This window comes from Oncorhynchus clarkii, unplaced genomic scaffold, assembly GCF_045791955.1.
Source record: "Oncorhynchus clarkii lewisi isolate Uvic-CL-2024 unplaced genomic scaffold, UVic_Ocla_1.0 unplaced_contig_1139_pilon_pilon, whole genome shotgun sequence".
NCBI lineage: Eukaryota > Metazoa > Chordata > Actinopteri > Salmoniformes > Salmonidae > Oncorhynchus > Oncorhynchus clarkii.
This window is the reverse complement of record NW_027260903.1, coordinates 286,472-306,360: the sequence shown is the minus strand read 5'-3', so window position 1 is coordinate 306,360 and position 19,889 is coordinate 286,472. Positions and strand designations below refer to the sequence as shown.

At 39.4% G+C, this 19,889-nt stretch overlaps 1 protein-coding gene across 2 annotated transcripts in view; it reads left to right on the top strand.

Annotated features, from left to right (window-relative positions):
• Positions 1-6,663: 6,663 nt before the first annotated feature.
• LOC139402164 (sodium-dependent neutral amino acid transporter B(0)AT2-like) overlaps positions 6,664-19,889 on the top strand; it is a 28,665-nt gene continuing 15,439 nt past the window's right edge. The window contains exons 1-2 of one of the 2 annotated variants that reach the window (XM_071146255.1): positions 6,664-6,904; positions 16,227-16,384. In XM_071146255.1, coding sequence (XP_071002356.1) covers positions 6,664-6,904; positions 16,227-16,384 — 399 coding nt within the window. Of the gene's footprint in view, positions 6,905-16,226; positions 16,385-16,650; positions 16,737-19,889 lie in introns of those variants that run through there. The other variant, XM_071146256.1, reaches the window with a different exon arrangement.

The window sequence follows — 19,889 nt, the reverse complement described above, 5'->3', positions numbered from 1 at the left end:
TGTAACAGCTTCTATTTGATACTGTAACAGCTTCTATTTGATATTGTAACAGCTTCTATTTGATACTGTAACAGCTTCTATTTGATATTGTAACAGCTTCTATTTGATATTGTAACAGCTTCTATTTGATACTGTAACAGCTTCTATTTGATACTGTAACATATTCTATTTGATACTGTAACAGCTTCTATTTGATACTGTAACAGCTTCTATTTGATATTGTAACAGCTTCTATTTGATACTGTAACAGCTTCTATTTGATATTGTAACAGCTTCTATTTGATATTGTAACAGCTTCTATTTGATACTGTAACAGCTTCTATTTGATACTGTAACAGCTTCTATTTGATATTGTAACAGCTTCTATTTGATACTGTAACAGCTTCTATTTGATACTGTAACAGCTTCTATTTGATACTGTAACAGCTTCTATTTGATACTGTAACAGCTTCTATTTGATACTGTAACAGCTTCTATTTGATACTGTAACAGCTTCTATTTGATACTGTAACAGCTTCTATTTGATACTGTAACAGCTTCTATTTGATACTGTAACAGCTTCTATTTGATACTGTAACAGCTTCTATTTGATACTGTAACAGCTTCTATTTGATATTCTAACAGCTTCTATTTGATATTGTAACAGCTTCTATTTGATATTGTAACAGCTTCTATTTGATATTGTAACAGCTTCTATTTGATATTGTAACAGCTTCTATTTGATACTGTAACAGCTTCTATTTGATATTGTAACAGCTTCTATTTGATACTGTAACAGCTTCTATTTGATATTGTAACAGCTTCTATTTGATACTGTAACAGCTTCTATTTGATACTGTAACAGCTTCTATTTGGTACTGTAACAGCTTCTATTTGATATTGTAACAGCTTCTATTTGATACTGTAACAGCTTCTATTTGATACTGTAACAGCTTCTATTTGATACTGTAACAGCTTCTATTTGATACTGTAACAGCTTCTATTTGATATTGTAACAGCTTCTATTTGATACTGTAACAGCTTCTATTTGATATTGTAACAGCTTCTATTTGATATTGTAACAGCTTCTATTTGATACTGTAACAGCTTCTATTTGATATTGTAACAGCTTCTATTTGATATTGTAACAGCTTCTATTTGATATTGTAACAGCTTCTATTTGATACTGTAACAGCTTCTATTTGATACTGTAACAGCTTCTATTTGATACTGTAACAGCTTCTATTTGATACTGTAACAGCTTCTATTTGATACTGTAACAGATTCTATTTGATATTGTAACAGCTTCCATTTGATATTGTAACAGCTTCTATTTGATATTGTAACAGCTTCTATTTGATATTGTAACAGCTTCTATTTGATACTGTAACAGCTTCTATTTCATACTGTAACAGCTTCCATTTGATATTCTAACAGCTTCTATTTGATATTCTAACAGCTTCTATTTGATATTGTAACAGCTTCTATTTGATATTGTAACAGCTTCTATTTGATACTGTAACAGCTTCTATTTGATATTCTAACAGCTTCTATTTGATATTCTAACAGCTTCTATTTGATATTGTAACAGCTTCTATTTGATATTGTAACAGCTTCTATTTGATACTGTAACAGCTTCTATTTGATACTGTAACAGCTTCTATTTGATATTCTAACAGCTTCTATTTGATATTCTAACAGCTTCTATTTGATATTGTAACAGCTTCTATTTGATATTGTAACAGCTTCTATTTGATATTGTAACAGCTTCTATTTGATACTGTAACAGCTTCTATTTGATATTGTAACAGCTTCTATTTGATACTGTAACAGCTTCTATTTGATACTGTAACAGCTTCTATTTGGTACTGTAACAGCTTCTATTTGATACTGTAACAGCTTCTATTTGATACTGTAACAGCTTCTATTTGATATTGTAACAGCTTCTATTTGATACTGTAACAGCTTCTATTTGATACTGTAACAGCTTCTATTTGATACTGTAACAGCTTCTATTTGATACTGTAACAGCTTCTATTTGATACTGTAACAGCTTCTATTTGATACTGTAACAGCTTCTATTTGATATTGTAACAGCTTATATTTGATACTGTAACAGCTTCTATTTGATACTGTAACAGCTTCTATTTGATACTGTAACAGCTTCTATTTGATACTGTAACAGCTTCTATTTGATACTGTAACAGCTTCTATTTGATACTGTAACAGCTTCTATTTGATACTGTAACAGTTTCTATTTGATATTGTAACAGCTTCTATTTGATATTGTAACAGCTTCTATTTGATATTGTAACAGCTTCTATTTGATACTGTAACAGCTTCTATTTGATACTGTAACAGCTTCTATTTGATACTGTAACAGCTTCTATTTGATACTGTAACAGCTTCTATTTGATACTGTAACAGCTTCTATTTGATACTGTAACAGCTTCTATTTGATATTCTAACAGCTTCTATTTGATATTGTAACAGCTTCTATTTGATATTGTAACAGCTTCTATTTGATATTGTAACAGCTTCTATTTGATATTGTAACAGCTTCTATTTGATACTGTAACAGCTTCTATTTGATATTGTAACAGCTTCTATTTGATACTGTAACAGCTTCTATTTGATACTGTAACAGCTTCTATTTGGTACTGTAACAGCTTCTATTTGATACTGTAACAGCTTCTATTTGATACTGTAACAGCTTCTATTTGATATTGTAACAGCTTCTATTTGATACTGTAACAGCTTCTATTTGATACTGTAACAGCTTCTATTTGATACTGTAACATCTTCTATTTGATACTGTAACAGCTTCTATTTGATACTGTAACAGCTTCTATTTGATACTGTAACAGCTTCTATTTGATATTGTAACAGCTTCTATTTGATACTGTAACAGCTTCTATTTGATATTGTAACAGCTTCTATTTGATACTGTAACAGCTTCTATTTGATACTGTAACAGCTTCTATTTGATACTGTAACATATTCTATTTGATACTGTAACAGCTTCTATTTGATACTGTAACAGCTTCTATTTGATATTGTAACAGCTTCTATTTGATATTGTAACAGCTTCTATTTGATATTGTAACAGCTTCTATTTGATACTGTAACAGCTTCTATTTGATACTGTAACAGATTATATTTGATACTGTAACACCTTCTATTTGATACTGTAACAGCTTCTATTTGATACTGTAACAGCTTCTATTTGATACTGTAACAGCTTCTATTTGATACTGTAACAGCTTCTATTTGATACTGTAACAGATTCTATTTGATATTGTAACAGCTTCCATTTGATATTGTAACAGCTTCTATTTGATATTGTAACAGCTTCTATTTGATATTGTAACAGCTTCTATTTGATACTGTAACAGCTTCTATTTCATACTGTAACAGCTTCCATTTGATATTCTAACAGCTTCTATTTGATATTCTAACAGCTTCTATTTGATATTGTAACAGCTTCTATTTGATATTGTAACAGCTTCTATTTGATACTGTAACAGCTTCTATTTGATATTCTAACAGCTTCTATTTGATATTCTAACAGCTTCTATTTGATATTGTAACAGCTTCTATTTGATACTGTAACAGCTTCTATTTGATACTGTAACAGCTTCTATTTGATATTCTAACAGCTTCTATTTGATATTCTAACAGCTTCTATTTGATATTGTAACAGCTTCTATTTGATATTGTAACAGCTTCTATTTGATATTCTAACAGCTTCTATTTGATATTGTAACAGCTTCTATTTGATATTGTAACAGCTTCTATTTGATACTGTAACAGCTTCTATTTGATATTCTAACAGCTTCTATTTGATATTCTAACAGCTTCTATTTGATATTGTAACAGCTTCTATTTGATACTGTAACAGCTTCTATTTGATACTGTAACAGCTTCTATTTGATATTCTAACAGCTTCTATTTGATATTCTAACAGCTTCTATTTGATATTGTAACAGCTTCTATTTGATATTGTAACAGCTTCTATTTGATACTGTAACAGCTTCTATTTGATATTGTAACAGCTTCTATTTGATACTGTAACAGCTTCTATTTGATACTGTAACAGCTTCTATTTGGTACTGTAACAGCTTCTATTTGATACTGTAACAGCTTCTATTTGATACTGTAACAGCTTCTATTTGATATTGTAACAGCTTCTATTTGATACTGTAACAGCTTCTATTTGATACTGTAACAGCTTCTTTTTGATACTGTAACAGCTTCTATTTGATACTGTAACAGCTTCTATTTGATACTGTAACAGCTTCTATTTGATACTGTAACAGCTTCTATTTGATATTGTAACAGCTTATATTTGATACTGTAACAGCTTCTATTTGATACTGTAAAAGCTTCTATTTGATACTGTAACAGCTTCTATTTGATACTGTAACAGCTTCTATTTGATACTGTAACAGCTTCTATTTGATACTGTAACAGCTTCTATTTGATACTGTAACAGTTTCTATTTGATATTGTAACAGCTTCTATTTGATATTGTAACAGCTTCTATTTGATATTGTAACAGCTTCTATTTGATACTGTAACAGCTTCTATTTGATATTCTAACAGCTTCTATTTGATATTCTAACAGCTTCTATTTGATATTGTAACAGCTTCTATTTGATACTGTAACAGCTTCTATTTGATATTCTAACAGCTTCTATTTGATATTCTAACAGCTTCTATTTGATATTGTAACAGCTTCTATTTGATATTGTAACAGCTTCTATTTGATACTGTAACAGCTTCTATTTGATACTGTAACAGCTTCTATTTGATATTGTATTTGATATTGTAACAGCTTCTATTTGATACTGTAACAGCTTCTATTTGATATTGTAACAGCTTCTATTTGATACTGTAACAACTTCTATTTGATATTGTAACAGCTTCTATTTGATACTGTAACAGCTTCTATTTGATACTGTAACAGCTTCTATTTGATACTGTAACAGCTTCTATTTGATACTCTAACAGCTTCTATTTGATATTGTAACAGCTTCTTTTTGATATTGTAACAGCTTCTATTTGATATTGTAACAGCTTCTATTTGATATTGTAACAGCTTCTATTTGATATTGTAACAGCTTCTATTTGATACTGTAACAGCTTCTATTTGATACTCTAACAGCTTCTATTTGATACTCTAACAGCTTCTATTTGATGCTGTAACAGCTTCTATTTGATATTGTAACAGCTTCTATTTGATACTGTAACAGCTTCTATTTGATACTGTAACAGCTTCTATTTGATACTGTAACAGCTTCTATTTGATATTGTAACAGCTTCTATTTGATACTGTAACAGCTTCTATTTGATATTGTAACAGCTTCTATTTGATATTGTAACAGCTTCTATTTGATACTGTAACAGCTTCTATTTGATACTGTAACAGCTTCTATTTGATACTGTAACAGCTTCTATTTGATATTGTAACAGCTTCTATTTGATACTGTAACAGCTTCTATTTGATACTGTAACAGCTTTGATTTGATACTGTAACAGCTTCGATTTGATACTGTAACAGCTTCTATTTGATACTGTAACAGCTTCTATTTGATACTCTAACAGCTTCTATTTGATACTGTAACAGCTTCTATTTGATACTGTAACATAAAATGGATGGACTGAATCCCGTCGAGTCCCCAGCTGTGAAAAACAAGTACCAGACAAATAACAGAGTCTGTGGGGAAACAACCTTTGTTTACAGTCTATTGACACCCACTCACTATCATAACCTGTACATTAAGCCCCATGTTTATAGTCTATTGACACCCACTCACTATCATAACCTGTACATTAAGCCCCATGTTTATAGTCTATTGACACCCACTCACTATCAGAACCTGTACATTAAGCCCCATGTTTATAGTCTATTGACACCCACTCACTATCAGAACCTGTACATTAAGCCCCATGTTTATAGTCTATTGACACCCACTCACTATCAGAACCTGTACATTAAGCCCCATGTTTATAGTCTATTGACACCCACTCACTATCAGAACCTGTACATTAAGCCCCATGTTTATAGTCTATTGACACCCACTCACTATCAGAACCTGTACATTAAGCCCCATGTTTATAGTCTATTTACACCCACTCACTATCAGAACCTGTACATTAAGCCCCATGTTTATAGTCTATTTACACCCACTCACTATCAGAACCTGTACATTAAGCCCCATGTTTATAGTCTATTGACACCCACTCACTATCAGAACCTGTACATTAAGCCCCATGTTTATAGTCTATTGACACCCACTCACTATCAGAACCTGTACATTAAGCCCCATGTTTATTGTCTATTGACTGTTTATTGTATATAATATGAGACATATCTAGCAGGCCTGTGAAGAGGCCCCCTTGCCTTTCCTGCTCTAACACCTGCACTACCACTGACTTTGCTCATAGATTCTTTACTGAGGGAAGATCTACTTAATACAACTGTGATATGTGGTTGTCCCAAACACCTAACATAAGATATAATGTTAGTCGCTCTGGATAAGTGTCTGCTCAATGACTCAAATGTAAAATGTAAAAAGAAACCAATGTAGCACACACACAAACACACACACACACACTCAGACACTCACACACACACTCACACACCTGTTTGGACACCTGTTCTTCGTTTCCTTTGTCTAGATGGAGAAGCCTCCATTGCCTAGCGATGAGGAGGGCACTAGGATGGGAGAGAGTCGGTCGGAGGCAGAGCTCCTGGACTTGGGAATGCAGGGGACCTCCGGGGGCGTGGCGTCGTCTGGGGATGCAGACGACCGCCCGGCGTGGGACAGCAAGCTGCAGTATGTACTGGCTCAGGTGGGCTTCAGCGTGGGCTTGGGGAACGTATGGAGGTTCCCCTACCTCTGCCATCAGAATGGAGGAGGTGAGTCTTACCCTGTGGGCCCTATAGGACAGGGGCAGAGAGGGAGAGAGAGAGTGAGAGAGAGAGAGGGAGAGAATGGTATATTTCAAATTCCATAAGGCAACTTTACATGCACTCTTAGAAAAAAAGGGTTCCAAAAGGGTTCTTTGGCTGTCTCCATAGGAGAACCCTTTTAGGTTCCATGTAGAAGCCTCTGTGGAAAGGGTTCTACATGAAACCTAAAAGGTTCTACATGAAACCTAAAAGGTTCTACATGAAACCTAAAAGGTTCTACATGAAACCTAAAAGGTTCTACATGAAACCTAAAAGGTTCTACATGAAACCTAAAAGGTTCTACATGAAACCTAAAGGGTTCTACATGAAACCTAAAAGGTTCTACATGAAACCTAAAAGTTCAACCTCGAACCAAAAAGGGTTCTTTAAAGGGTTCTTCTATGTGGACAGCCGAAGAACCCTTTTAGCAGCTATTCCTGAATTATTTGACATATTTGACATAAATACACAAATAAAGGGGGAAAGGGGGGGATTCCTAGTCAGTTGTACAACTGACTGCATTCAACTGAAATGTGACATCCACGTCTTTGTTGCCCAGGGAACAGTTGGTTAACTTAGTTTGAATTTTGTAAAGTTAGTGTGGGAGAGGTGGGGAAATTATTGTTATCGATCAATAATGACAAACCTCCTGGCATTGACAACTTAGATGGAAAGCTACTGAGGATGGTAGCTGACTCCATAGCCACTCCTACTGAGGATGGTAGCTGACTCTATAGCCACAACTACTGAGGATGGTAGCTGACTCTATATCTACTCCTACTGAGGATGCTAGCTGACTCTATAGCCACTCCTACTGAGGATGGTAGCTGACTCTATAGCCACTCCTACTGAGGATGGTAGCTGACTCTATAGCCACTCCTACTGAGGATGGTAGCTGACTCTATAGCCACTCCTACTGAGGATGGTAGCTGACTCTATAGCCACTCCTACTGAGGATGGTAGCTGACTCTATAGCCACTCCTACTGAGGATGGTAGCTGACTCTATAGCCACTCCTACTGAGGATGGTAGCTGACTCTATAGCCACTCCTACTGAGGATGGTAGCTGACTCTATATCCACTCCTATCTGTCAGATCTTTAATCTGAGTCTAGAGGAAAGTCTTTCCCTGGAGGGAAGCCAAAGTCATTCCGCTACCCAAGAGTGGTAAAGCAGCCTTTACTGGTTCTAACAGCAGACCTATAGGCTTGCTGCCAGATCTTAGCAAACTGTTGGAAAAAATTGTGTTTGATGAAATACAATGCTATTTCTCTGTAAACAAATTAACAACAGACTTTCAGCATGCTTATAGAGAAGGGCACTCAACATGTACTGCACTGACACAAATGAATGATGATTGGTTGAAAGAAATTGATAATAATAATATTGTGGGAGCTGTAGATTTCAGTGCAGCCTTTGATATTATTGACCATAACCTGTTGTTGAAAAAATGTATGTGTTATGGCTTTTCAACCTCAGCTCTGAATCCACGATATGGCAATCTATCTAATAGAATTCAATGGGTTTTCTTTAATGGAATCTTCTCTAATGTCAAATATGTAAAGTGTGGTATACCGCAGGGCAGCTCTCTAGGCCCTCTACTCTTTTCTATTTTTACCAATGACCTGCCATTGACATTAAACAAAGCATGTGTGTCCATGTATGCTGATGATTCAACTATATATGCATCAGCAACCACAGCTAATGAATTCACTGAAATCCTTAATAAAGAGTTGCTGTCTGTTTGTTCTGGTCCTGAACATCTCTAAAACTAAGAGCATTGTATTTGGTACAAATCATTCCTTAAGTGCTAGACCTCAGCTGATTCTGGTAATGAATGGTGTGGCTGTTGAACAAGTTGAGGAGACTAAATTACTTGGCGTTACCTTAGATTGTAAACTGTCATGGTCAAGACATATAGATTCAATGGTTGTAAAGATGGGGAGAGGTCTAGTCGTAATAAAGAGATGCTCTGCTTTTTTGACACCACACTCCAAAAAGCAAGTTCTGCAGGTTCTAGTTTTGTCTAATCTTGATTATTGTCCAGTCATTTGGTCCAGTACTGCAAGGAAAAACCTAGTTAAGCTGCAGCTGGCCCAGAACAGAGCGGCACATTTTGCTCTTAATTGTAATTAGAGGGTTGATATAAATGCTATGCATGCCAGTTTCTCTTGGCTAAGAGTTGAGGAGAGACTGACTGCATCACTTCTTCTTTTTATAACAAACATTGTTTGCATAGTCAACATCCCAAATTGTTTGCATAGTCATCTTACACACAGCTTTGACACACACACTTATCCCACCAGACATGCCACAAAAGGGGTCTTATCACAGTCCCCATATTCAAGAAAGCCTACAGTATTATATAGATTCCTTACTGCATGGAACTTCCATCTTATATTGATCAAATAAACATCAAACCTGGTTTAAAAAAACAGATAAAGCAAAACCTCACGGCACAACGCCTCTCTCCTGTTTGACCTAGATAGTGTGTGTGTATGCATTGATATGTAGGCTACGTATCAATGTGTCTTTAAAAAAATGTATGTTGTTCTGTCCTTGAGCTGTTCTTATCTATTAATGTTCTGTATTATGTCATTCTGTATTATATTTCATGTTTTGTGTGGACCTCAGGAAGAGTAGCTGCTGCTTTTGCAACAGCTAATGGGGATCCTAATAAAATACAAAAAAAACTGACACGCTCAGGGGCAGAACAACAGATTTTTACCTTGTCAGCTCGGGGATTTGATCCAGCAACCTTTCGGTTACTAGCCCAATGCTCTAACCACTAGATACACAATACACAATAAATTAATCAACAAACGTTTTATCACTAATTATTATTACAACCAGCACTTTCAGTCCTTATTATGTGGGACTAGGACCATCACTATCAGACTTTATGCTGTGGGACTAGGACCATCACTATCAGACTTCATGCTGTGGGACTATAACCATCACTTTCAGACTTAATGCTGTGGGACTAGAACCATCACTTTCAGACTTTATGCTGGGGGACTAGAACCATCACTTTCAGACTTTATGCTGGGGGACTAGAACCATCACTTTCAGACTTCATGCTGCGGGACTAGAACCATCACTTTCAGACTTTCTGCTGCGGGACTAGAACCATCACTTTCAGACTTTATGCTGCGGGACTAGAACCATCATTTTCAGACTTTATGCTGTGGGACTAGAACCATCACTTTCAGACTTCATGCTGGGGGACTAGAACCATCACTTTCAGACTTCATGCTGTGGGACTAGAACCATCACTTTCAGACTTCATGCTGTGGGACTAGAACCATCACTTTCAGACTTCATGCTGTGGGACTAGAACCATCACTTTCAGACTTCATGCTGTGGGACTAGAACCATCACTTTCAGACTTCATGCTGTGGGACTAGAACCATCACTTTCAGACTTTATGCTGTGGGACTAGAACCATCACTTTCAGACTTCATGCTGTGGGACTAGAACCATCACTTTCAGACTTCATGCTGTGGGACTAGAACCATCACTTTCAGACTTTATGCTGGGGGACTAGAACCATCACTTTCAGACTTCATGCTGGGGGACTAGAACCATCACTTTCAGACTTCATGCTGTGGGACTAGAACCATCACTTTCAGACTTTATGCTGTGGGACTAGAACCATCACTTTCAGACTTTATGCTGGGGGACTAGAACCATCACTTTCAGACTTTATGCTGTGGGACTAGAACCATCACTTTCAGACTTCATGCTGTGGGACTAGAACCATCACTTTCAGACTTCATGCTGTGGGACTAGAACCATCACTTTCAGACTTCATGCTGTGGGACTAGAACCATCACTTTCAGACTTTATGCTGTGGGACTAGAACCATCACTTTCAGACTTCATGCTGTGGGACTAGAACCATCACTTTCAGACTTCATGCTGTGGGACTAGAACCATCACTTTCAGACTTCATGCTGTGGGACTAGAACCATCACTTTCAGACTTCATGCTGTGGGACTAGAACCATCACTTTCAGACTTTATGCTGTGGGACTAGAACCATCACTATCAGACTTCATGCTGAGGGACTAGAACCAATCACTTTCAGACTTCATGCTGTGGGACTAGAACCATCACTTTCAGACTTCATGCTGGGGGACTAGAACCATCACTTTCAGACTTCATGCTGTGGGACTAGAACCATCACTTTCAGACTTCATGCTGGGGGACTAGAACCATCACTTTCAGACTTTATGCTGTGGGACTATAACCATCACTTTCAGACTTCATGCTGTGGGACTAGAACCATCACTATCAGACTTGATGCTGTGGGACTAGAACCATCACTTTCAGACTTCATGCTGTGGGACTAGAACCATCACTATCAGACTTCATGCTGTGGGACTAGAACCATCACTTTCAAACTTCATGCTGTGGGACTAGAACCATCAATATCAGACTTCATGCTGTGGGACTAGAACCATCACTTTCAGACTTCATGCTGTGGGACTAGAACCATCACTATCAGACTTCATGCTGTGGGACTAGAACCATCACTTTCAGACTTCATGCTGTGGGACTAGAACCATCACTTTCAGACTTCATGCTGTGGGACTAGAACCATCACTATCAGACTTCATGCTGTGGGACTAGAACCATCACTTTCAGACTTCAGGCTGTGGGACTAGAACCATCACTATCAGACTTCATGCTGTGGGACTAGAACCATCACTTTCAGACTTCATGCTGTGGGACTAGAACCATCACTTTCAGACTTCATGCTGTGGGACTAGAACCATCACTTTCAGACTTCATGCTGGGGGACTAGAACCATCACTTTCAGACTTCATGCTGTGGGACTAGAACCATCACTTTCAGACTTCATGCTGGGGGACTAGAACCATCACTTTCAGACTTTATGCTGTGGGACTATAACCATCACTTTCAGACTTCATGCTGTGGGACTAGAACCATCACTATTCATGCTGTGGGACTAGAACCATCACTATCAGACTTCATGCTGTGGGACTAGAACCATCACTTTCAGACTTCATGCTGTGGGACTAGAACCATCACTATCAGACTTCATGCTGTGGGACTAGAACCATCACTTTCAGACTTCATGCTGTGGGACTAGAACCATCACTATCAGACTTCATGCTGTGGGACTAGAACCATCACTTTCAGACTTCATGCTGTGGGACTAGAACCATCACTATCAGACTTCATGCTGTGGGACTAGAACCATCACTTTCAGACTTCATGCTGTGGGACTAGAACCATCACTTTCAGACTTCATGCTGTGGGACTAGAACCATCACTATCAGACTTCATGCTGTGGGACTAGAACCATCACTTTCAGACTTCAGGCTGTGGGACTAGAACCATCACTATCAGACTTCATGCTGTGGGACTAGAACCATCACTTTCAGACTTCATGCTGCGGGACTAGAACCATCACTTTCAGACTTCATGCTGTGGGACTAGAACCATCACTTTCAGACTTCATGCTGTGGGACTAGAACCATCACTTTCAGACTTTATGCTGTGGGACTAGAACCATCACTTTCAGACTTCATGCTGTGGGACTAGAACCATCACTTTCAGACTTCATGCTGTGGGACTAGAACCATCACTTTCAGACTTCATGCTGTGGGACTAGAACCATCACTTTCAGACTTCATGCTGTGGGACTAGAACCATCACTTTCAGACTTCATGCTGTGGGACTAGAACCATCACTTTCAGACTTCATGCTGTGGGACTAGAACCATCACTTTCAGACTTCATGCTGTGGGACTAGAACCATCAGTTTCAGACTTCATGCTTTGGGACTAGAACTATAACTTTCAGTCTTTATGCTGTGGGACTAGAACCATCACTTTCAGACTTCATTTTGTGGGACTAGAACCATCACTATCAGACTTCATGCTGTGGGACTAGAACCATCACTTTCATACTTCATGCTGTGGGACTAGAACCATCACTTTCAGACTTCATGCTGTGGGACTAGAACCATCACTTTCAGACTTCATGCTGTGGGACTAGAACCATCACTTTCAGACTTCATGCTGGGGGACTAGAACCATCACTTTCAGACTTTATGCTGTGGGACTATAACCATCACTTTCAGACTTCATGCTGTGGGACTAGAACCATCACTATCAGACTTGATGCTGTGGGACTAGAACCATCACTTTCAGACTTCATGCTGTGGGACTAGAACCATCACTATCAGACTTCATGCTGTGGGACTAGAACCATCACTTTCAGACTTCATGCTGTGGGACTAGAACCATCACTATCAGACTTCATGCTGTGGGACTAGAACCATCACTTTCAGACTTCATGCTGTGGGACTAGAACCATCACTATCAGACTTCATGCTGTGGGACTAGAACCATCACTTTCAGACTTCATGCTGTGGGACTAGAACCATCACTTTCAGACTTCATGCTGTGGGACTAGAACCATCACTATCAGACTTCATGCTGTGGGACTAGAACCATCACTTTCAGACTTCAGGCTGTGGGACTAGAACCATCACTATCAGACTTCATGCTGTGGGACTAGAACCATCACTTTCAGACTTCATGCTGCGGGACTAGAACCATCACTTTCAGACTTCATGCTGTGGGACTAGAACCATCACTTTCAGACTTCATGCTGTGGGACTAGAACCATCACTTTCAGACTTTATGCTGTGGGACTAGAACCATCACTTTCAGACTTCATGCTGTGGGACTAGAACCATCACTTTCAGACTTCATGCTGTGGGACTAGAACCATCACTTTCAGACTTCATGCTGTGGGACTAGAACCATCACTTTCAGACTTCATGCTGTGGGACTAGAACCATCACTTTCAGACTTCATGCTGTGGGACTAGAACCATCACTTTCAGACTTCATGCTGTGGGACTAGAACCATCACTTTCAGACTTCATGCTGTGGGACTAGAACCATCAGTTTCAGACTTCATGCTTTGGGACTAGAACTATAACTTTCAGTCTTTATGCTGTGGGACTAGAACCATCACTTTCAGACTTCATTTTGTGGGACTAGAACCATCACTATCAGACTTCATGCTGTGGGACTAGAACCATCACTTTCAGACTTCATGCTGTGGGACTAGAACCATCACTTTCAGACTTCATGCTGTGGGACTAGAACCATCACTTTCAGACTTCATGCTGTGGGACTAGAACCATCACTTTCAGACTTCATGCTGTGGGACTAGAACCATCACTATCAGACTTCATGCTGTGGGACTAGAACCATCACTTTCAGACTTCATGCTGTGGGACTACAACCAATCACTTTCAGACTTCATGCTGTGGGACTAGAACCATCACTATCAGACTTCATGCTGTGGGACTAGAACCAATCACTTTCAGACTTCATGCTGTGGGACTAGAACCATCACTTTCAGACTTCATGCTGTGGGACTAGAACCATCACTTTCAGACTTTATGCTGTGGGACTAGAACCATCACTTTCAGACTTCATGCTGTGGGACTAGAACCAATCACTTTCAGACTTCATGCTGTGGGACTATAACCATCACTATCAGACTTCATGCTGTGGGACTAGAACCATCACTTTCAGACTTCATGCTGTGGGACTAGAACCAATCACTTTCAGACTTCATGCTGTGGGACTAGAACCATCACTTTCAGACTTCATGCTGGGGGACTAGAACCATCACTTTCAGACTTCATGCTGTGGGACTAGAACCATCACTTTCAGACTTCATGCTGTGGGACTAGAACCATCACTATCAGATACTTTTTGAAGAAGTAGGTTTCTTTCTCTCTAACTCGCCCCCCCCCTCCCTCCCTCTCTCCCTCTCTCTCTTACTCTCTACTTTATTCCAATGTTTTATCTCTCCCTCCCCTGTCTCCTTCACTCGTGTTTTTCCATCTGTTCTCTGTCTAACCCCATTCACTCTCTCTCTCTCTCTCTCTCTCTTTTTTCCTCTCTACTTTATTCCATTGTTGCATCTCTCCCTCCCCTGACTCCTTCACTCTTGTTTTTCCATCTGTTATCTCTCTAACCCCATTCAGTCTCTTTCTCTTGAGTGGCGCAACGGGCTAGAGGCGTCACTACAGACCATGGTTCGATCCTGGGCTGTATCACAAACTGCAGTGATTGGGAGTCCCGTAGGGCAAGGCACAATGGTACCAGCGTTGTTGGGGTTAGGGGAGGGTCTAGTTAAATAAAGGTTAAATAAAAAAAAATCTATATATTTTCAATATCTCTCTCTCGTTAACCCCATTCATTCTCTATCTAGCTCCATCTCCATTCAACTCTTACAGAATCTCTCCATCTGAGGCATAACTTTGTATCTTAAAGGGTCAATCTGCGATTGCTACATACATTTTGGGACTTATCTTTTCATGATACAGTGGGGAGAACAAGTATTTTATACACTGCCGATTTTGCAGGTTTTCCTACTTACAAAGCATGTAGAGGTCTGTAATATTTATCATAGGTACACTGAGAGACGGAATCTAAAACAAAAATCCAGAAAATCACATTGTATGATTTTTAAGTAATGAATTTGCACGAGAATTTTCAATCCCAATGATAATAACTAACAATTATTAAAGCTTTGACTAATTCCCGAGGTTTGTAAGACCTTGGGTTTAATAATAATTTAATAATAATTAGGCCAAGACTCAGCTTATGCAAAAGGTTCATTGTAGTTTATTCATGAGAGCTCTAAAAATCATATAATGCGCATAGCCTTTTATATAACTCCTACAAGCACCTACAAGTCTACAAGCGCATCTGTTCCTCCCTGGGTGGAGGAACTTTATCTCCTGTCTTTGGTCTCACAGTACCAAAACATGTCTGTTGTCAAGTTCCTCTTTATCACACACAAACACAATGTTCCCACTGACTCACAATATTCTAGAATTATGTCTAAACACATTGTCTAAGCTTCTGTAACTATTAGGGTGAAATACTTTAGTCATTACTCTTAATGTCATTCAGATTCTCTTATTATTACTCTAAACATATACATTCCCTTATCAATAACTTAAAAATGCCTCATGACCTTAGTTCAACTGTCTAATTCCAAAACTCAAGAAATAAGCTTGTTTTGTTCATTTGTTTGTAAACAATGCAATTGTAAACTATATATGTTTTAATCTTATGGATTGTCAGTCCTTGGATCATAGCTATGTCTTTGAATCTGAGAGTGGTTACATTTCTCCAACCCCATCCCTCAGCTGTTTACCGAAACAGTGAACTGCAGATTTCCCCTTTAACTCTCTGCCTCCTCTCCCTCTCTCTTCTCCTGGCAGGCGCATTCATGGTTCTCTATGTCATGCTGTTGTTGGTGGTGGGGGTTCCCCTGTTCTTCATGGAGCTGGCTGCGGGCCAGTGTATCCGTCAGGGCAGCATCGGTGTGTGGAAGCACATCTCCCCTAAGCTGGCCGGTATCGGCTACTCCAGCTGCATGGTGAGAACAACAGGTTGGCCGGTATCGGCTACTCCAGCTGCATGGTGAGAACAACAGGTTGGCCGGTATCGGCTACTCCAGCTGCATGGTGAGCACAACAGGTTGGATGGTATCGGCTACTCCAGCTAGATGGTGAGAACAACAGGTTGGCCGGTATCGGCTACTCCAGCTGCATGGTGAGCACAACAGGTTGGCCGGTATCGGCTACTCCAGCTGCATGGTGAGAACAACAGGTTGGCCGGTATCGGCTACTCCAGCTGCATGGTGAGCACAACAGGATGGCCGGTATCGGCTACTCCAGCTGCATGGTGAGCACAACAGGTTGGCTGGTATCGGCTACTCCAGCTGCATGGTGATCACAACAGGGGTTGGTCCCAAATGGCACCCTATTTCATACTGTATGTACAGATGCCGTACCTTAATTTGAACCTGCTTCTCACAGCAGGAAAATAATCCTGCTGCAACAGGAAATGTCAATTATTATGTGGATTATAATTAATGGACATTTATGTAGGGAAAATCAGGTCTGAAATGTTAAAGTGGAAATTACAAACGTTAGAAGCCTTTTTAAAATTTGAATTCACAAAAATGAGCATTTCCTGCAAAAATGAGCGTTTCCTTTTCCTGTGCAGGAAAATGATCTGCAACAACAGAGTGATTAAATTAAGATGATAGATCTGTAGTGCACTACTTTTGACCAGAGAGGCAGAGCCCCAATAGGTCCTGGTCAAAAGTAGTGCTGCACTTTATAGGTAAATAGAGTGCCATTTGGGATGCACATTTTGTCAACTAACTAACAATACACATTCCCACCACACACAGGGACTAGTTTCTCAACTAACTAACAATACACATTCCCACCACACACAGGGACTAGTTTCTCAGCTAACTAACAATACACATTCCCACCACACACAGGGACTAGTTTCTCAACTAACTAACAATACACATTCCCACCACACACAGGGACTAGTTTCTCAACTAACTAACAATACACATTCCCACCACACACAGGGACTAGTTTCTCAACTAACTAACAATACACATTCCCACCACACACAGGGACTAGTTTCTCAACTAACTAACAATACACATTCCCACCACACACAGGGACTAGTTTCTCAACTAACTAACAATACACATTCCCACCACACACAGGGACTAGTTTCTCAACTAACTAACAATACACATTCCCACCACACACAGGGACTAGTTTCTCAACTAACTAACAATACACATTCCCACCACACACAGAGACTGCTTTCATCTGATTACCATTCTGGTGTTTGGTTGGCACTGCTTTCATCTGATTACCATTCTGGTGTTTGGTTGGCACTGCTTTCATCTGATTACCATTCTGGTGTTTGGTTGGGACTGCTTTCATCTGGTTACCATTCTGGTGTTTGGTTGGTTACCATTCTGGTGTTTGGTTGGGACTGCTTTCATCTGGTTACCATTCTGGTGTTTGGTTGGTTACCATTCTGGTGTTTGGTTGGGACTGCTTTCATCTGGTTACCATTCTGGTGTTTGGTTGGTTACCATTCTGGTGTTTGGTTGGTTACCATTTTGGTGTTTGGTTGGTTACCATTTTGGTGTTTGGTTGGTTACCATTTTGGTGTTTGGTTGGTTACCATTTTGGTGTTTGGTTGGTTACCATTTTGGTGTTTGGTTGGTTACCATTTTGGTGTTTGGTTGGTTACCATTCTGGTGTTTGGTTGGTTACCATTCTGGTGTTTGGTTGGTTACCATTTTGGTGTTTGGTTGGTTACCATTCTGGTGTTTGGTTGGTTACCATTCTGGTGTTTGGTTGGTTACCATTCTGGTGTTTGGTTGGTTACCATTCTGGTGTTTGGTTGGTTACCATTCTGGTGTTTGGTTGGTTACCATTTTGGTGTTTGGTTGCGGTACAAGAAAATGTTATTTATTTCTTCTGCTTGTCATGAGAAACATTTGGACGATGGCTGAAGGAACATTTTGACTTCGTCATTATTCAACATACAAGGAACCTCGTAGAAAGAGGAGGAAGGGAAGCGCTACTAAGGTACACAATAGTACATTTTGGGAGATAGAAGGTGCTCTTTGGTAAAAGGGGTGAATTGGTCATCAAAAAGAAAGGAGGACCAAGGCACTCTTCATATAATTGATGAAAAAGGCCTTTATTGGTATGGCATGTTCAATAGAAACAAGGTTTTAAAAATCTGACGCGTTTCGGGCTGCATGGCCTTCGTCAGGGAGTACAAAGAAATAATACAATGTCCTCTTTGAACAGATTTTCCAATTAGCCCTAATTGGAAGAGGGAGTGGTTACACAATTGATTGGACACACCTAGTAAGCAATACTATACACATTCAAAAGTGAAATACTGTAGCTATGTTATCATAAAAATACAACTCCAAGCTAGAAGCATCATAACACTTAGAAAGGTAGTTCTAACCTTAAATATGACTGGGAGAAGTGTCAAGAATAAGAAAGCCATATATTATGGTACACTAGAACGCAGCAAAACATGAACTACAACCGTCTAAACATAGCTGAGGGCAATTGAGCAAAATACAAGGAACCTCCTTCCATGCCCCTTGATTTGTCACAATGTTGCTAGACTGTTCCTACAATGTTTTCAAAAGGAACGTTCTCAGGAATTAGAAACACTGGAACATAGGCTGTTCCCTGGCCTGACAGAAATGTTTTGGGAGCCAAGCATTGTCACCAGGGTGACGGTTAAGGCCTAATGTTGAGGCTATAGATCTGTGGTGAAGGCAAAAAAATAGACCAGGACCCGACACAATAAACCTGTTGACTAGATTTCCAGGTAAGTTAAAAACAGCTCCATGCATGCAGAATGCATATTTGAATATGCATAAATATCCATAATATCAGTCAACAGTGTGATTATGGCTCCTAGTGTTGTTAACAGGTCCTGCACCAATGACTGTGGACGTGTTTGGAACCTAACCTTAAGCCCTGAGGCAAAGAAGAACAGCAGAACAGCTTGCAGAAGTAGACTGGTGTAGTCTATCAGTCAGAATCAGTCAACTTAGTTTAACCATGCAGGAGGTCATAGAAACAGCATAGTTATAGTGAGAGATCACTCCATAATTAACTTTTTAGTCACCTCATGTCTGGTAAACAGAGATACAAAACAAACTGACTCGTACACCTGTGTGGCTCGAGAAGCCTAGAGGTTTGTGTCTGTGTGTGTGTGTGTCTGTCTGTCTGTCTGTCTGTCTGGGGTTAGGGGAACGATCTCTTTCTAATGTGTGAGAAGTAGTTGCACACTCCTCTCTCCCCTGTGTTAGTATGACTTATGCACTGACACCCTATTGGTTAACACTGACAGCCTAGGGCCTCCTGAGTGGGGCAGTGCTCTCTCCCGCTGTGCCACTAGAGATTCTGGGTAAGAGTCCAGGCTCTGTCACAGCCGGCCGCGACCGGGATACCCATGGGGTGGCGCACAATTGGCCCAGCGTCACCCTATTGCTTAACACTGACACCCTATTCATACTC